Below are 16,184 nucleotides of genomic sequence, written 5' to 3' on the forward strand. Positions count from 1 at the left end.
TACCCATCACCAAATGAATGGATTAAAACATGCGGTACATATACACAATGGAATACTATTCAGCCATAAAAAAGAATGGCATTCTGTCATTTGTGACAACATGGATGAATATGGTGGGCATTATCCTAAATGAAATAAGCTAAGCATAGAATGACAAATACCACATGATCTCACTCTTGAGAATCTAACAAATTTGATCTCTTAGAATTAGAGTAGAATAGTGGCTACCAGAAACTGAGGGAGGAAGAATGATTTCTAGTGTTCTAGTGCACAGTAAAGTGAATAGTTAACAATAATTTATTGTGAAAAAATAATATATAGTCCAAAATATCTAGAAGAGAGAATATTGAATGCTCTGAACACAGGGAAATGAAAATTATATGTTGTGACGGATATCTAAATTACCTGATTTGATCATTACACAATGTATACATGTATTGAAACATCACACTGTACCCATAAATATTTACAATCATTGTGTGTCAATGAAAAACAAAATATGACTTTGAAAAGGAAGAATTCAATAGAACATCAAGAAATAACTTGCAAATAATAACGTGCCTTCACCAAGTTGGAACACATGGGCAAATACAAGAAAGATGCAGGATTAAGAAATCTCATCACAACAATAAGAGAAAAACTTCTCCTTAAGGTATCATACTGTTATCTTGATGGGTGCTATAAAAGCCATTTTATAAAAATTCAACACTTATATTTGACTTTTGAAAAGTAGGAGCAGAAGGATATTTTATTTATATGATAATGATTATGAACCCCAAACATCGTGATACTTATTGGCGAACAACTAGAGACATATCCATTAAAGTCAGATACAGATGTCTGCTATTGCCACTGTTATTTAGCATTGTGTTGTAGAAGATATGGCTAATGTATTGAAAGAATCATAAATAAAAGATGTAACTACGGGAAAGGAGGGACAAAATCAACATTATTCTTAGACAATATAATTGTCTAACAAAAAACACAAATGAATCAACGGAAAAACTATTAGACTTAATAGTCTAATAGTTCAGTGAGGTGACTGTTTACAAGATAAATATATAAAAAATGTTGCTTTCTTGTAAAATAAGATGTAAAACTCCCTTTCATTATAGCAATAAAAATAAAACTGAGAAATAATTTTTAAAATACTCATTTAAAGAAAACTATAAAACCTTCTTAGAGGCATAAAAGTAGTTAGAATAAATGGAGAGGTAAGCCACATTCCCAGTATAGAGATTCAATGTTGTAAAGATGTCAATATTTCCTAAATTAATCTATAAATTGAAGCCAAGTCTAATTGAAACTCAAGCATCATTGTTTTTCTAGTTGGATAGTAGAGGGATATTAGAGCTTCTAGAATTGCAAATGGACAAGAATAGCTAAGAAATCTTGAAATGGAAAAAAATAAGAATAATGGGGAACCAGCACCACCAGATTTTTAAAACGTTATCAAATGCCAATAATTTTATCATTTACATTGCAAACATTGATAAATATGGAGCAAAATGAAAGGGCCAAAATTAGACTCTTGTATGTACAATAGCTTAATATGTGATAAGATTTGCATTTCCAATCAGTGGAGGAAAAGTGGGTTAGACAGCAAACAATGTTGAGATAGCAGGTTAACTTTAGTAAACATAAAAGTTTTACCTCACATTAAACTCTAAAATAAATGTTAGGTCGATTAAGGCATTAAGTGCTTTAAAATAAACTATAAAACAAGAAAAAGAATATATTCAATTAGTTATATATTGTTGAGTGGCCAAGATTTTCTTAATCATAATACCTGAGTCTAAAACCAGAGGGACAAGATAGATAATATGACTGGAAGAATTTTAAAACATCTGTATGTTATAAAAAGGAATAAAATAATGGCATTTGCAGCAACCTGGGTGGAATTGGAGACCATTATTCTAAGTGAAGTAAATCAGGAATGGAAAACCAAACATATGTTCTCACTCATTAAGTGGGAACTAAGCTATGAGGACACAAAGGCCTAAGAATGATACAATGGACTTTGGGGACTGGGGAGAAAAGGTTTGAGGGTGTGAGGGATAAAATACTACTTATTGGGTAGAGGGTACACTGCTTGGGTGATGGGTACACCAAAATCTCAGAAATCACCACTAAAAATCTTATTCATGCAACCAAACACAACCTGTTCCCCCCAAAACCTGTTGAAATAAAAAAAATCTGTATGTCAAAAGCACCATAAATAAAATAAAAGCACAAACAAAGAAACAAGGATAGGTGTGTAGGCTGGGGACTATAGCATTCCACTTCAGTGGGAGACACTGGGAGTCCTTTTTCTTATGTCGTGAATTTTAAAAAAATGTTTGAATGCTGTATCCAAACTATTCTCCATGTATGAATTCCTCCTAAGAACATATTGAGAGACATACATCCAGATTTATATACAAGGGTGTTTAATCTAGTGCTATTTATAATACTGAAAAATCAAAAATGTCTTAAATATATAAAAAGGTATTGATTGAATGAACAAGAATGCATATGACATGATGGAACACCGTGCTGCCATTAGAAACTGTTTTCTGATAATATTTGATGACAGTAAAATATTCACAACATACTGTTGAAACGTAGAGATATAAAATAATGTATAGGCCGGGCATGGTGGCTCACACCTGTAATCCCAGCACTTTAAGAGGCTGAGGCAGAAGGATCATTTGAGGTCAGGAGTTTGAGATCAGCCTGGCCAAACATAGCAAAACCCTGTCTCTACTAAAAATACAAAAAATTAGTCGGGCGTGGTGGCACATGCCTGTAATCCTAGCTACTCAGGAGGCTGAGGCATGAGAATCTCTTGAACCCTGGAGGTGGAGGTTGCAGTGAGTCGAGATTGTGCCACTGCATTCCAGCCTGGGCGACAAAGCAAGATTCTGTCTCGAAAAATAAAATAAAATAAAATAAAATAATGTACAATTCATATATGCATATATAAATTTTAATATAGATAGGTCTACAAACCCTTGGAGTCAGATATGTTTCAGAAATCAGAATGTTCTGGTTTTTAGAAGGTGATATTCCATATATTATATAATACACTGCAGCTAAGATATAAATATTCAGGAAGATAGGGATAAATAAAGACTATTAATAGCCTCACATCTGTTTAGGTCAGCTTTTGCCTCCAAAATGATTTACCATTTTCAGAGCTTTCTGAATTTCGAAATGAAGGTAAGGGATTGTGGATTATGCATATTAAAAGGATTAGAATAAAGATCTCTAGGGAGGAATATCGGTGATTTTTATTTCCTTCTTTATATGCTCCTGTATTTTTGAAACCTTTTAATGTGAACATATATTATTTAATTAGAAGTAAGTCCAAAAAAATAAGAAAAAGTGGAAGAGACACAAGCCTAATTTTGGAAAGGAATATAAAGGCAGTCAAAATTTTACTAAAGTCTTTCAAATACAAACAATTAAAACAAAACCTAAACCACCAAAGTGTAATTATACTGTATCACCTGCAGCAACACTTCCTCCAATGTTTCCTGCATACACGCTTCTCTTGAGAGTCCCCCTTATGATATCTTGGCAGTCCTTGCCCCCCACCTGTAAAAACTCAGCCTATGCTGTTTCTTGTCTCATTGGCCCCTTTCCTTCCTTGCGTGGGAATGTTTCTTACTTTTTCAACGCCAATCAATCTTTTTCTTCCCCAGGCCACTCAGAAAAGACATAAAATATTTATCACCTTATATTAACTGAAGAAAGATTACAAATTAATAACAACCTTCCACATTAAGAAACTTAGAAAAGAAGAGCAAACTAAACTCAAAGCAGTCAAAAGAAAGGAAATAATAAATATGCGAGCAAAAAAAGCCAGATAATAGAAAAACAACAAAGAATCAAGAAGTCAAAGGTATCTTTTTTGAAAGATCAATAAAACTGACAAGTATTTAGCTAAACTAACCAAGAATAAAGAAGAGAAAGTGAGATTACTAAAATCAGCAATGAAAGAGGGGCGTAACTACTTACCCAAATTTAAAAACTCCTAAGGGAATACTGTGAACAATTATGCCAACAAATTAGATAACCTAGATGAAATGGAAAAAATATTAGAGATAACTATTGAAACTGACTCAAGAAGAAGTAGAAAATCTGAATAGAGCCATAAGAAGTATGGAGATTTATTCATTAATCAAAAAATTCACACAAAAGGAATCTTAGTCCCAGATGGCTTCATTGGTGAATTCTAGCAAAATTTTAAAGAATAGCACTAGTTTTTCTCAGCTTTTCTAAAAAATAAAAGAGGAGGGAACACTTTTCAACCCATTCTGAGACCAGTATTACCATGATACCAAATGCAGACAAAGACATCACACATACAAAAAACTACAGACCATTATCCCTTAGGCACATAGAAACAAAATTCTCAACAAATTATTATCAAACCAAATGCAGCACCATATAAAAACATTATACACTATGACCAAGTGAATTAATCCCAGGAGTATGAGGTTGGTTAAACATATGAATATCAATCAATGTAATATACCATATTAATAGAATAATAGACAACAACCACATGATCATCTCAACAGATGCTGTCTTAGTCTGTTTGAGCTGCTGCAACAAAATACCATAGACTGGGTAGCTTATAAGCATAGAAATTTATTTCTGATAGTTCTGGAGGCTGAGAGTCCAAGATCAAGACCTTGGCTGATTCAGTAGCTGATAAAGGCCTGTTTCCTATTTCATAGATGACTTCTCATTGTGTCTTCACATGGTGGAAGGAGGGCATCTTTTATAAGGTCACTAATCCCACTCTTAATACCTTGTCACTTCCTAGTACCATCACTTTGGGGTTTAGGTTTCAACTTATGAATTTTAGGGGTACATAAACATTTAGTCCATTGCAGATGCAGAAAAGCATTGAAAATATTGATAAATATGAATTAGCAAACTAGAAATAAGAGGAAATTTTCTCAACCTGATAAAAGGCACCTACAAAAAACTCACAGTTAATGTCACACTTAATGGTAAAAGACTGAATGCCTTCTCCCAAAGATCAGGAGAAAGACAAGGATGTCTACTCTTACGACTTTTATTCAGCATTGTATTGGTGGTTCTAGATAGGGCAATCAGACCAGGAAAAGAAAAAAAAAAAACCATCTACATTGGAAAGGAAGAAGTAAAACTGCCTCTATGATTGTGACATGAATTTGTACATAAAAAATTATAAGTTGTTTACCAAAAAACAATTAGAGCTAATAGATGAGTTCAGCAAGATTGTAGGATACAAGATCAATATTTAAAAGCTATTGTATTTCTATGCACTAGCAAGAACAATTCAAAAAAATCATAAACACATTACAATTCATTTACAATATTATTAAAAATAAAATACTTAGGAATAAATTCAATAAAAGAAGTGGAAGATTTGTACATTGAAAACTAAAAAACATCATTAAAAAATTAAATACCTAAATAAATGGAAAGACATCCAGTGTTCATGGATCAGGAGACTTTGGTAAAATGCCAGTACTCATCTAATAGTTCAAGAGATTTAACTCAATCCCTATAAAAATCCCAACAGCCTTTTTTAAAAATAGAAATTGACAAGACGATCCTAAAATTTGTACGGAAATTCATGGGACCCAAGATAGCTAAAACAATCTTGAAAAGAAAGAACAAAGCTATAGGACTTATGCTTCCCAAAATCAAGACTTACTACAAAGCTACAATAATTAAAACAGTGTGATATGGGCATAAAGATATGTATCATTGCAAAGAATATATATCTCAATGCAGAATTGAGAGTCCAGAAATAAACCCAGCCCTCACATATTATGGTGAGTTGGTTCTCAACAAGGGTTCTAAGACCATGCAATGTTGGAAAAGACAATCTTCTTAACAAATGGTGCTGGAAGAACTGATATGCATTTGCAAAGGAATGAAGTTTGGTTTTTACATCACAACATACACAAAAATTAACTCAAAATCAGTCAGAGACTTAACTGTAAACACTAAAACCATAACATACTTAGTAAAAAAAATAAGAGTAAATCTTTGTGGCCGTGGATTAGGCAATGGTTTTCTAGATATGAAACCAAAAACATAAGCAATAAAAGGAAATATTGATACATTGGACTTAATAAAAATGTAAAACTTTGTGCTTCAGAGGGCACCATCAAAGGACAACCTATAAAACAGGAGAAAATATTTGCAAATCATACATCTGTTAAGGGTCTAGTATCCAGAATATATAAAGACCTCTTACAACTCAACAATAGTCAAATTACCCAATTTAAAAATGGGCAAAGGATTTGAATGGATATTTCTACAAGGAAGATGTACAAATGGCCAATAAACACATGAAAAGATACTCAGCTTTGTTAGTTATTAGGGAAATGCAAATTAAAATCACAATGAGATATTTCTTCATTCCCACTAAGATAGCTATAATCAAAGACAAGGACAACAGCAAGCATTGGTAAGGATGTGGAAAAATTAGAACATTCATACATTGCCAACGGAAATGTAAAATGGTGCAGCTGCTTTGGAAAACAGTCTAGCAGTTTCTCAGAAAGTTAAAGATAGGGTTACCACATAACTCAGCAAACTTGCCTCTAAGTATATACCCCCAAAAAACTGAAAATATACATCCACCCAAAAACTTGTATGTGAATGCTCATAGCAGCATTACTCATACTACTAAAAAGTGAAAACAACCCAAATGTCTGGGGCTGATGAACGGATAAAGAAATGTGGTATATCCATGCTGTGAACTCTTAGTCAGCCATAAAAAGGAATGAAGTAATACATGCTACAATATGGATGAACCTTGAAAGCATGCTAACTGAAGGAAGACGGACACAAAAGACCATATATTGCATAATTCCATTTAATGAAATGTCTGGAATAGAGACAAAGTAGATTGGTGATTGCTGGGGTGGGAAGGGGGAATGGGAAGTGACTACTAATGGGTATGGGGTTTCTTTTGGGGTTGATGAAAATGTTCTGGAATTAGATGATTTGATAGTAGTGATAGTTATGCAACTCTAAAGATATATTTTAAAATATTAAAGTATACACTTTATAATAAAGTATATATTTCATAATTTATATGGAAATTATACCTCAATTTTAAGGGTTCAGAAATATATATTTATTGAGCATCTGCTGAGTGCCAGGCACTATCTAGGTGCTGGGTTGGCCACCATGTCTAAGTCCCTAGCTGATATTCTAGACTGGGGATAAAACAGACAGTTATCGATAAACAAGGTAGTACACAATATCCTAAGAAGAAAAGCATAAAATATGTTAAGAAGCAGGGGAAAGGACAGAGTGATGGGAGAGGTGTGCTGTTTTAGATAGAACAAGGACCGTCAGGAAAGTCTTGCTGACAGGGTGAGAAAAACCTGAGATGTGAAGGGAGTGAGTCTGGAACTCTGAAGGAGGGAACACCAATGAGGCTGGGGTGGGCCTGGGGAGGAGGCTGTTATGGCTGGAGGAAAGTGAATGGATAGGGGGGTGGTGAGATAAGAAAAGGTGTGTGGGGGGGAGTGGGGGGTGGTGTGTGGCAGCAGTAGCAGGGACTGATTGTGTAGGGCCTTATAGTCTGTAAATAAGAACTTTGGTTTGGATTTTGGATTTTGCCTTGGATGCAATGGGAAGCCATTGGATGGTTCTGAGCAGAGGATGAACATAATCTGATTTAGGGCTTGAGAGACCCCTCTGGCTGCTGTAGGAAGAATAGCTAGTAGAGGACAAGGGTGGAAGTGAGGTCGTCACCAGTTAGGAGGCCATTCCAAGAATCTAGGCAAGAGGTGGCGGTCACTTACACCAGGAAATAAAAGCAGAGTTGGGAAATGGTCAGATTCTGGATATGAAGGGATGCCTCTAAATCGCCTCTTGACTCGATACCTGGATCAAGCAACAACTGTCCCAGGGCCACCTGAACGAAAACTAGACCTTCCTTTTAGAAGGTGTGTTTCAGAGGAGTTGGAAGAAGACAGAGAGGCTGTGGCTCACACTCATGTGTTAATACTTTTTGAGCCTATCACGTTCCCTCATTGATCTATTGAACATCTGTGTGTTCTTCCGAAATAAGTGGGGCTCGATGTCTATCCACGATCCAGAGGCTCCTCCCATTCAAGTCACGCCTCTCCTTTCTTCTGCTTTTATAGGCTGGGTGGGATTCTTTTCAGGTGCCAGATTCCCCTTAGGAGCTGGAAAGATTCATGTGGGCTTTGGTGGGAAAATCCACCTTTGCTTGTTAATACTTGGCCCATTTCAATTCCTGATTCTCCAAGCAGTGAGTGCTCTTCCATCCTCCTTCAGGCTCTCATTGCAAAGTGTCTCCCTGTGACCCTGAGCCCACGAATAATCCCTAATCTTGCACCCTGCAGACCCTCTCAGAATATCTGGCCATTAACCACAGGATGCCATTTAAATGGTGTGTCCTGACAGTGTCTCTGGTTTCTGACATACTTCCCTCCCCACCCCATGAAGTTTCCAGCTTTTTATAGTCTCTACCAGCAGTTACCAAAAACACACACTGGTTCACAATGTCTCCATTGATTGCTTTTCCTTGTACAGGGATTATGCCTCTAGAACTCAAGAAAATTTGGGTCCACAAGGGCTTGCTTAAGAGTTAATTTCCAATTGCAGTTGTGCAAACATGATTCTCAGACTTCTTCATTTTAGCTAATTCATGTGGGAGGTCACAAGCATGGTTCTCTGCCTGGGACATCTGGTCCTAAATGGTGTATTATCTCTGGAATTATGACATTTCTCATCGTGGAGTGTTTTCATGTTTAGTTCCAAGGTGGTGATTTAATCTGAGGAGCAGCTGAGAACTAGCTCTTAGACGGTTGCCCCTGAATGTACCCGTCACAGGGCTGAACTGTCTCAAATTTCATCTCAGAAAAATGATCAGACATACAAAGAAAACCAAAACAAGCAGACGGAAAACACTATGAGCCTGATATCTAAAAGGAATAAACAGAAAGTTAAATCTTTATAGAAGCATCTGCTAAAACGCTGAAAAGGATTCTAACCAAAACTTACAGCAAAACTAAAAAATCCTTTTTCCCTACAAATACCTGTGATAGCATTGTAGTTGCCTCTCCCACCATTGATCTTGTTCCTCATTGTCTCCAAAGAATCTCAAACTCTCTAAAAGCCCACCATATGTGCCTTTTTCTCTCCCTTCCTGAACCCCAACCCTCGCCTTTCCGGGTGGTGCCTCCAGGTCTCTGCTCCATGCATTTCTCTGATCCGCACAACCAAAGGCCAGGCCTGTTTGAACAGCAAAGATTTTTTTTTTTTTTAAGAAACAATAGAAGGAGGCTATAATCATTCAGAAATTAATTTTTCATTCTAATCCTGCTGTAAGAGTTGTGTTTCATCATAGTGAACTTTCTCCTATGTTACAGAATGTAGAACTATCTCAATGGGGCAAGGACAAGAAGTACACGCTCGAAAGCTGATTCAGATGTCAATGCAGCAGGTATGTGACAAGAGACTGCTCCTGCTGCAACATTATTGCTAGAAACCCCACAATCATAGATGTTACCACATTCTTCTCGTGATGCTCAATCCTGATTTTTCCATTTTTGCTTATCATTACCTGTGAATTTTAAACCTCAGTCTAGTTTCCTCCTGATATTCGCATGGAAAGCTTATTCCATTTTCTATAGTATATGCTCCATTTTACCTTCACCGAGTTTTTGTTCGTTTTATAATTTGGGAGACACACCTTTTGATTTCTAAGAATGCATCTCTAGCAGTCTTGGAATTTCATGATCAATATGAATAGGTAGTACTTAAGGAGTAACAGATTGAGACAGTTAAATTTCCATTTTCAGTTAAAGGCAGACTTTCATTTTTCATTAACGGATCATTTCAGGCAAAGAAGGAATATTTAAGGATGCTATGTTTAAATATTGATAATGGTTTTCACTGAAAATTGCAAGCCGAATGGAGTGTTGAGAGAGATTTCCCATCACACCTAATAAATACACAGGATATTAATTTTCTAGAAATGCTCTGTAGATAGCCATTTCAGCTGTAATAAGAAATTATACCATTTATAAAAATAAAATAAGATCTTGGTTTATTTTTAAGCTTTTGATCTCAGAATGTCTGTACAAACTTTGGTGCAGCTTTTCCCTGGGAATTAATGACTAGAGAGGGTTAATGGGCTAAAACTCTGTTGGGTCATCAAATTTTCCAGCTAGTCATTAATTCTCAAATGCCCTAAGCCTCAATCTTTATCACTTAATTAAATTCAATAATTTATTTAATTTATGCATGTATATCTCAAAGCAATTATGCATAATTATTTTTACTCGGATCAAATGTTTCACTCTATTGAGTGATTTGACAGTTTAACTTTGGGCCTTAAATAATTTCTTTAGTTTCTGTGAGTGCAAAACTTTTTAATTAAATACGGTGTTCACGTTAACCGTCTTTGGAATACTAGCCTTTATAACTTCCATGCTCTGTTTGTCAAAGTGGGGTAAGTACTGATTATATGGCATAATCAGAAAAGAAAACCAGACATGAGCAGGTGCAGCCATGTTGCTGCCTTGAGGGACACCATGTTTAGCATAAAGCTGGCATTGTGGAACACAGAGTGGGGAACCAGAAAGTAAGTGGGTCCATGATGACACAAACTAATCCTGAATGCTATTTTCCTCTGAAACCCCAGTTGTATAGACGGCACATCCCCTTTGCTAGTTAAGCCGGCGTGAGTTGTATTTTTGCTTACAGTTGAGACATGGTATATATGCCTTGCCATATATTTGTCATGCTCACTCTTTTGTAGTTTTATGTAGTTCAAGATAACTGATTCCTGTATAAGGGTATTAAAATGTCTAGTGAAGAAACTATGTTCTCACAGGGCAGTGATGGTTTTGTGACATATTGTTTAAGGTAGTTTGTTTAATCAAGTATTTATTTAGAAAGTGCTTAATAAGTTATGTGGTTTCAGGAAAGTGTGGAGAGTGATGATAAAGAGTAAAGCTTAGCATTTATGGTAGTAAATGTCACCAAACGTATTGTCTCCAGCTTTCATGAGATCATGTGTACCTTTCTTTGTAACTGTGAGTAACTGTGAACCAGTCTTCTGGGTTTTGGTGGGTGAGTCAGTTCTGATTTACCTTAGGCAGGACAACTTAAGTTACCGATTCCAAAATACCCGTTCCCACCATTAGATGGTGCACACACTGTACTTACACAAGTCTGCCTTCAAGTTTTAATTTCTGTTCCTTTCTGAACCAGGGGTGGCAGAATACAATCATTTTGAACCCACTTGATTCTAAGTAATTAGCTTGTACCAATTACTTGTACCATAGCAGGAGAAATGATTGTATTGACATATAATTTTTAAAAATGTGTTCAAAACAGAGTATTCACATGGTTTTAAAAAAAAGTGCACATTTTGTTTTATTAAAATCATAGCAAAAAGGTTACAAGAAATAAATATGAACTTATTTTTGGATACAGGGTGGTTGGGTATTACTACAAAATTGCCACCTTGGCCTGGAATTCATGGAAGAATTACTAGAGACGCTAATTACCACTGAAGCCAGTGATGATTCTTTCCGAGTATGGATAACTACGGAGCCCCATGATCGATTTCCAATTACATTGCTTCAGGTTTGTTACTAAATGTCTTTTCATTGAGAGTCATAGTAATAAAGATGACATCATCGACATTGTTGAAAGATGGGACCACAACAGGGCTTTTTGGTCCTGTAGGGTCTAGACTGCAAGATCTTATACTATAATACTATAATCATCAAAATCTTGACATCAAGGTTAGACTGTAGTAAATATTTCCATAGAAGAGCTCTAAGACTTGGTACTAATTTATTGAGTTTCAACTCTGATCAATGTACTTAGTTTATACAATGCTGAACTTGCCCCCACTTTATGTACCATAAGCATATTGTTTTCTGATATACAGGTTGAGCATCCTAAATCTGAAAATCGAAACCTGAAATGCTCCAAAATCTGAAACATTCTCAATGCCAATAGAATGCTCAAAGGCAATGCTCATATAACAATTTAATGCTAATATTCCAAAATCTGAAATTCAAAACACTTCCAGTCCCAAGCATTTCAGATAAAGGATATTCAGCCTAATATTGTAATTCCTATTTTATTCTTTATAGTAATTTATAGAAACAAAACCACTGTTTTCTTTTCATGACAGACCTCTCTCAAATTCACTAATGAGCCACCCCAAGGTGTACGCGCAGGTTTGAAAAGAACATTTGCTGGAATTAATCAAGACCTTCTGGACATCAGTAATTTACCCATGTGGAAGCCGATGCTTTACACAGTAGCATTTTTACACTCCACTGTGCAGGTAACTGCAGAAAGCAGTTTTCACATTTAGGAGATGGCCGGTGGTGTGCTGAGGCCCCATTGGAGAGCCTTCCAGGAGGGTGCTATCCGTTGCCGCTCTGTCTCCTTACTCTCTTTTCCTTCATAGCACTTTCCCCACCTGGTATAGTGTATATTTGTTTATGTATTTTGTGTGTGCCCCCTGCCCCAACCCCCAACCCTGACTATTGGAATGTAAGATTCTCCAGGGTGAAGACTGTCTTTTCGTAACTTCTGACTCTCCTACTGTCACAACAGCACGCAGGGGATTATCAGAGCTCAATAAATATTTGTAGAATGAGCTAATGGATTATAAAGATAGGAGCTTGGTTTTGAAAGTGCCTGTGCTGGCCAAGAATTTTATGTGCACCATCTCCTGTAATACTAACAACCACATTTCAAGATAGGATTATCACCATCCCAAAGATGTTAAGTACTCTTCAAATGTGGTTGCTAGGATTGGCTGAACTAGGATTGGCTGGCTTTGATTTATGTATTGTTTTGACTCTATTTATTACCTGATAGTAAAAGTGGTGGTGATGTTGGAGGAGGAGGAGGAACAGCAGCTCCCTGTCTTTCTCAAGTCATTTGCTGTTTGCTTTTACAGTCTTAGTACTGACCCAGTAATTTAATAATTTTATGATTACCAAGCAACTTGTCTGTTACGATTTTTTAAATTATTGTTAGTGTTTTGTTCTGCATCTGAATTTTATATTTTGTTCTGTAATTCAAAAGCTATACATTTTCAATGCACTGGATCCATTCCTTGATTTCACAGAGAATTGAAGAGATTCCTTTAAGCCCTACCTGCAGTTCTTTCTTTCCTGAGGTTGGGGTGAAGGACAAAATAAATCAGTTGGTCTCTCCCAGGAGTCAGGCTTTTAGCTGTGTACAGTGATGGGCAGAACTTCACATTACCTCTCCCTGCCCTGTCCAAAGATGGAGGGGAACTTAATGCTCATCCCAGAAAATACTGTGTGTATTTACCCCTAATTCATTATCCCTACCACTTTACTAGGTTCCTGGCTGCCCAGGAGAGGGATGTGGTGTTTGTCTGCCTCCCAACACTGAGAGAGTTAAAATCAGATTAAATGCTTTGCTGGTGGTTATCTTTACTAAGTTCCGTTGTGGCCTTTGGATTGTCGATTACAGCTTTCAAGTCACAGAAGCCTATTTCTTACATTCTTATCTGGGAATTGTTCGCTTTGCTAGACCTTATCACACCCTAATACAAATATTGCTTTAACTCTGCTATTTCATTCCCAATTCACAAATAATGTATTTTATGATTCTGTTCCCAGTAGTGATGATTCAACTCTTCCACTGTGCTTATCATGGAGAGCTGGTTGGGGGTATTTGCCATATGGTTAATGTGGCAACCTGTGATTTTAGTGGCCATTATTCAAGTGCTAAAGGGAAGAAGAGCAACAGGACCATGGTCCAGCCATGGGGCTAAAGTGCCCTTGCACTTAACACCACATGTGTTTGGGTTAAAACGGAGGAAAAATATTTTCACTGCTAGGGCAGTGAAGTTACCAGTGGAGTGTCCAGGAATAAAAGGCTGAATATCTCTTAAAATCAAATAATAGAGGGCTAGAAATAACATTTCACTGAGAGTCAGGAGGCCTGGACTTTCGTGCTTGCTGTGAAATCAGTTAGCTGAAAGCAGTTAGTTGATCAAGTTATGTCTCTCTCAGGGCTTCTGTTTCCCCATCTGTGCAGTTAGAGGCAGAAGTAGGTGATCTTTCAAGGTTTTTTTCAATTTCTAAAATTCCATTGCCCAATTCTGTGACAATACAGTGAGTGTAGGTAATTCTTTTTCATCAATTTCAGAAGTGTTTACTTTGATATTTCCAAAATCTCCTGGGAATTTTAGATGTATGTTTCAGAAATATCACAGAAGTGTTTGCTGTGATTTTGCCTAAATATTTTTTTTTTACTTGGTTAGGATAGGGACAGCTTGATAGAAAAATCCAAAATTCTTCAGAGACTTGTTGTCTTGGGCCAGAAGCATCAACATCACTTGGGAGCTTGTTGGAGGTGCATGTCAGATCTCGCCTCAGACTCTCCTAAATCAGTCTGCATTGTACCAAGATACCTACATGATTTGTATACACCTGAATGTCTGAGACTCAACTGCTATAGGAAGGAATGTTGTGGATTAGATTGTTTGTGACTTACGTTTCTTTTCTCTCTCTAGTGTTGAGTATAAGAGCCAAACATCTGATTTGTTAATTGATTAATTGAGTCCTCCAAATTAAAACAGGTATCCCTTGCTTTAAACAAACATGTTATATGTACTTTTGTTCTTGCAGAGACAGACTGAAAAAAGAATTAGGCACAGGATCTGAAGCTCCAGAGGGGTTCATGCTGGAGTTCATCCCACATTACAATGCAGAACCCAGGAGTAAAATAGCCAACTCCCTGCCTGCTCTCCAGTAAAAAATGTAAATTCTCCCTTGGAATCCTGGTTTGGGTGGCATTATGCCATCAGCTTACCCCAGTTCATAGGCATGATATGTGGATTCTACTTCCATTGCAGGGAACAAAATGAGCACCTCTCCTTTCCTGGGAGAAGGGGAAGTAAATATGGCTGGTCAAGGATAACTTGGGCAGAAGAGTGGTGGAGGGAGTGGTTTGCTTTATTCTTGAGGTGGGAGCAGGCTTTCCCAGGAGGAGGGTGCCCTGGGTGCTGCCATGGGAACATGCATAGATGCACTAGGCAACGCCGCACTAAGCTCTGCTCCCTGCCACTCCCCTTCTCCTCCAGCAACTTACTATCCACACAGGGCAGTAGCAGCTACCCTGAGAGGGGAAGTTACTGCTGAAGCCCCCACCCCTGCTGCAGTCCAGTGATGTCTCTGCTTTTGCCAGTGGCCCTTCTGCCTTCCTTATGGGAGCCTTTTATTCCCAGGACCCTGGTGTGTGCCTGGGCTCGGTTAGGCTGCCACTCCCTGAGAATGTTTCAGCATCCTCTTGAAGATTACCTAGGAGGGAAGCTTCTCTCTGGCCTCGGTATTCTGTCTCTGTGCTTTCCTGGGTGGTGTAGCATCGTTCTGGGCTTGAGAGCAAGCCCACATTCACCCTTTGGGATTTTAATTTCAAGCACATTTTCCTCCAAAGTCTTAGTCTTTTGAAACTCAGTCATTACATTTTTAGCCACTTCCTAACACCTCCTGCAGAAGATCAGAATAATGTTCTATGGGTTATTTTTTTCCTATTGATTGTCAATGTGCCGCTCTTTGAGGTGTGTATTGGACCGAGTAAATGTCTTAGTGGTCTTCTCAGCCAATTATCTACAATTGTCTTCTCAGCCAATGCCTGGGCCCCATAACAGGACACTTAAGTCAAAATCCCCAGGAGGCCAAAAGGAAGGAGCTCAGTCTTTTTGAAAACTTCCAAGTGATCCTGATATGTGGCAAGAATTGAAAATAATGGCCAAATGGCCACAACCGTTAAGGGAAGAGTCTTGAACCACTTTTACATCCATTTCATAGTCTGGAGTTTTTCTCCCCATCACCTTGGTTTGTCCACATTGAACTGCATATTTATGACTTTTCAAACAGCTTATATATAACTCTGTGAGGTGAGGTGCTCTTTTCTTTTTCATTTTTCTTTTTTAGCTAAAGTTATTGATTAGGATCTCTAAGGGCCTATAGTGGCAGTTGCAAACTTGGAAATTCTATCGTGGCCCTTAAAAATTACTTAGATAGTAAATAAAAGGGGCCCTATCAATAGGGCCCAGGGAATCTCACTATTAACAGTTCTTCATTCGGAAAAGTGTTTGCTTCCCCTACATTTTGTTTTCTTTCTCAAGT

The 16,184-nt window shown here is 37.2% G+C and overlaps 1 protein-coding gene across 1 annotated transcript in view; it reads left to right on the plus strand.

The window, feature by feature from the left end:
• The window catches only part of DNAH8 (dynein axonemal heavy chain 8), a 332,740-nt gene that overhangs the window by 256,264 nt on the left and 60,292 nt on the right, over nucleotides 1–16,184 (plus strand). Inside the window, exons 83-85 of the mRNA XM_055113566.2 lie at nucleotides 9,408–9,481; nucleotides 11,482–11,634; nucleotides 12,194–12,349. Coding sequence (XP_054969541.2) covers nucleotides 9,408–9,481; nucleotides 11,482–11,634; nucleotides 12,194–12,349 — 383 coding nt within the window. The remainder of the gene's footprint in view (nucleotides 1–9,407; nucleotides 9,482–11,481; nucleotides 11,635–12,193; nucleotides 12,350–16,184) is intronic.

This window comes from Pan paniscus, chromosome 5 (genome assembly GCF_029289425.2).
Source record: "Pan paniscus chromosome 5, NHGRI_mPanPan1-v2.0_pri, whole genome shotgun sequence".
Taxonomy (NCBI): Eukaryota; Metazoa; Chordata; class Mammalia; order Primates; family Hominidae; genus Pan; species Pan paniscus.